The 3,953-nt window shown below is 42.1% G+C and overlaps 1 protein-coding gene across 1 annotated transcript; it reads left to right on the top strand.

Annotated features, from left to right (window-relative positions):
• The first annotated feature begins 497 nt into the window (after window positions 1–497).
• LOC149201497 (abscisic stress-ripening protein 3-like) lies at window positions 498–1,349 on the top strand. Its single transcript, XM_089399752.1, has 2 exons — window positions 498–815; window positions 952–1,349. The coding sequence occupies exons 1-2, from the start codon at window positions 636–638 to the stop codon at window positions 1,111–1,113; spliced, it is 342 nt and encodes a 113-aa protein (XP_089255878.1). The 5' UTR covers window positions 498–635; the 3' UTR covers window positions 1,114–1,349.
• Window positions 1,350–3,953: the final 2,604 nt, after the last annotated feature.

A 3,953-nucleotide genomic window follows, 5' to 3' on the forward strand; every position in this document is an offset into this window, starting at 1 on the left:
TGATAGATTTACAGTTAGAATAGTTATAATTCAGATGATAGATTCACAGTTAGAATAATTATTGCTGGCTGTTTTCTGTATATGCAAGTTCACTCATCACTATAATTAAAAAACCATGTAATTACCTCATTGATGATCCATAGGAAAGAAAACCTTTCACTCCTACTTTATAAATCTTAAACTATTAATCTATTTCCTTAAATCCCAAAAAAAACAAACTCTTAACCTATAAAAAAAAATTAAAAATTTAGGCCACCCTATAAATTTATGAATTAATAATGTTCTATTATTTGAGTTACCGGCACGTTACATCAAACGCACGTTCCTCGGCAGTCCACTCCGGATAAGATACGGTCGCACCTGCCATTCTGGTAACTAAACTCTCTCTCTACACGCTCTCTTACGCGTGAACGCGGTTTCCACACGGTATTATCTGTTTAATATTCAGGCTCTGGCTATATATACAACACCACATCCCTACCATCTCCTCAATCTAATCTGCTCAGCAATTTGAGTCTCTGCGTCTCCTTTCATTCCATCGTGATTCAACTCAATTCTCTTTTGATCATTGAAAGGGTGTACAACTCAGTTTCTGAATTTCGTCTCTGTCCATTGTAATTGAGATTTTGGAAAGGATGTCTGAGAATAAACACCAGCACCACCATCATTTCCACCACCATGAGAAGGAGGAAGAGAGCCAGAACGCGGCCCCAGAAGCGACGCCGTACGAGAAGGCGGTAAGGGAGGAGAAGCATCATAAAGAAATGGAGCATTTAGGGGAACTGGGAGCAGTTGCCGCTGGAACTTTTGCACTGGTACTATTTATCTGTCTCTTATTCTGTAATTTTCAGTAAATCGATAAACTAGATCAAGTGGAAAGATATATTTCCCAGGCTTATATCGTTTGCCTATATAATTATAGGATTACTAATTAGGTCCTTCGGCATGCAGTACGAGAAACATAAAGCAAAGAAGGATCCAGAGAACGCGCACAGACACAAGATTGAGGAGGAGATCGCAGCAACGGCTGCAGTGGGAGCAGGGGGCTACGTCTTCCACGAGCATCACAAAAAGAAGGAAGCCAAAAAGGAAGTGAAAGATCACCACTTATAGCCACGTACCAACGGAATTTAAATAATATTCGTTCCTCACCTGAAAGTAACTAATCATGTTGGGCCTGATTTCAGCTTTCTTCGTTTGTTCGACCGTTCTGTGATCCTAATAAGCACTTTAATGTGACTAAGTATTAATACGATGGAACTGCTGTTACTAATCTATCTATGGATCTTCTGATTCCAAGAACACCATTTAAAATATACCCATTGTTGGGGTTATTGTGTAGATCGTGTCTGGTTGGGCAACCAGAAGGAACACAAAAATCAGCAACATCTCACTGACTGGGCAACCAAGAAAAAGCGTACTATTTCATTGGAAACATCCAAGAATAGAAAAGAGGGAAACATCTGAAAAATTAGGAAAAAAAGGAAACATCTAAAATATATTGGCTTTATCTAATTATGCAGTTTGATTTTATCTTTTGTAATACAGAGAATGATTGCATTGTTTATAAAATGCTCATCTCTTTTTCATAATAAAGTTAGTGGTATTGTTTGCAGACCTCTGTTATTCTAGTTTGTGTGTCTGTGGTCTGTTCTGTTATTCTCTGTTTTTAATTTGTCAGATCTGCAAGTAGATCAATTGGTATCAGAGCATAAGTTCTTGGAAGCCATCCACATGTTCGAAGAATTTTTTTTTTTTAGGGTCATACATTTCACTCCAATCATGCACTCGCCAGTGAATGATTTAGCTAGGGCTCTTCAAGAGCTAATTACGCTGCAACAACAACAACGCCCTCCAGGGCAAATGCAGCTTGATACACGCTTTCAACTACCCAAATTCTCAGGGCAAATGAATGGTGAGGCTGTTGATTCTTGGATCCGCAGCCTCTCCAACTATTTTAGAACCTGTCCAACAATGGAGGAGGAGATGAAACTTCAGATCGCCAGTCTACAATTGGAAGGCCTAGCACAAACATGGTGGGATACTCATCTTGAGAATATGTCCTTGGTTGTGGAACTTGGAGAACAAGCCGAGACCAAATCGACGCCTATCACATCTTGGAATCTCTTTTGCGAGGCCTTACGTGAACGCTTCTATCCTCCAGGATATATACGAAATCTCTTTGCCAAATGGTTGCAGCTTCGACAACTACCCAATCAATCAGTGCAAGCCTACATTGATGTCTTCTGCAAGTTGCGCATTCAACTCCATATATCCGATCCAGAAGAGGTACTAATTATCAAATTTAATTCTGGTTTGCTAATGCTTCTTCGTCGTGAAGTTGAGTTGTTTGATAGTGCTTCATTAGACAAGGCCTTTATTCGGGCTCTGGCGGTGGAACACAAAGTGGGTACTCGAATCCGATATCCTCAAGCCAGAAATGGTCCATCTTCCTTTGGTTCTTCTAATGTCGCCTCTGCCTCATCCCCCACACCTCCCCGCACCCCCTGGTGCACATTTCACAAGACCAACTCACATGATTCTGCAGATTGTCGAGTATTGAAAAATCCCCGCCCCCAGAAAACTCTTTTTACAGAGGTCGAACAACCAACGGCCACTACCCCACTTCCAGCTGTTTCTCTCGAAAATCCGACAGAGGTGGACCCCTCTCTCATCCTCATGACTGCTAATGCACCAAACACCTCTGTTACGCCTTTGTTTACCCATAATTGTCAAATCAAACATGAGTTGGCCACGCTTATTCTTGACAATGGGAGTCAAAAAAATCTTGTGTCACAAGACTTAGTTGAACGTCTGTGCCTTCCCACCACTACTCACCCCCACCCGTATCAGCTTGGTTGGGTCAGAAAGGACGGTCCTCGTCTTACCATCTCACAATGTTGTGCTGTCACCTTTGCTATTGGACCTTTTCGTGATACTGTGGTATGTGATGTTTCTCCTCTAGATTGTGTTGATTTATTGCTAGGAATTCCATACCAAGAGGCTCGACATGCTGTTTATCATGCTACAGATCACCAATACCACTTGCAGCACGATGGGCGCACCTATGTGCTCACATCCTCAGCTAGCACATCAACCCAACCTTCCATTGGCAAAGCTTCCATTATGAGAGTCAATTTAAACCAAGATGTTTCTTTGTGCTTGGTTCGCCCTGTCAAGCCCGACAACCTTACCAATCCAGTCCCTCCTTCAATGGCTCCTCTACTCCATGAATTTGCAGATGTCTTCACCCAACCCACAGGGCTGCCTCCAGCACGCTCTGTTGAACACCACATTGATCTTATTCCTGGTGCTTCCTTACCCAATGCCCCATCTTATCGCCTTGCTCCTCGAGAGGCAAAGGAGATAGAACGCCAAATTGAAGAATTGTTGACATCCGATCATATTCAGACGTCATCCTCGCCATGTGCATCTCCAGCTTTTATTATTCCAAAAAAAGATACTTCTGAATGGCGCCTCGTGACAGACTATCGAGCCCTTAATAAAGCCACTGTTAAAAACCGCTACCCCCTTCCCCGCATTGAGGATTTGTTGGACCATTTACACGGGGCTTGTTTCTTCACAAAGATGGATTTAACTGCAGGCTACCATCAAGTTCGCATGCATGCAGCTGACACATGGAAAACGGCTTTTAAAACAAAGTTTGGGCTATTTGAATGGTTGGTCATGCCATTTGGACTGACCAACGCACCGGCCACCTTTATGAGATTCATTAATGATGTTTTCAGGGCACATTTGGGTAAGTTTGTGGTCATCTACCTTGATGACATTTTAGTATTCAGTAAATCTTGGGAAGACCATCTTCAGCATGTTCGCACCATACTTGAGTTATTGCGAGCACATCACCTTCAGGTCAAAGAAAAGAAATCCTATTTTGGACAAACATCAGTTCAATATTTGGGATTTATTATTGACAACAAAGGGGTTCGCCC

The sequence above is a fragment of the Pinus tabuliformis genome, chromosome 2_1, assembly GCF_031772625.1.
Source record: "Pinus tabuliformis cultivar Carrire ecotype Pingquan chromosome 2_1, CPIR1, whole genome shotgun sequence".
In the NCBI taxonomy this organism is placed as follows: Eukaryota; Viridiplantae; Streptophyta; class Pinopsida; order Pinales; family Pinaceae; genus Pinus; species Pinus tabuliformis.

Bases quoted from the DNA above. Each gene is read 5' to 3' on its own strand.
- LOC149201497 (XM_089399752.1), top strand. From the start codon at position 636: ATGTCTGAGAATAAACACCAGCACCACCATCATTTCCACCACCATGAG. The intron at 816-951 runs GTACTATTTATC...TTCGGCATGCAG, and splicing joins CCGCTGGAACTTTTGCACTG to TACGAGAAACATAAAGCAAA.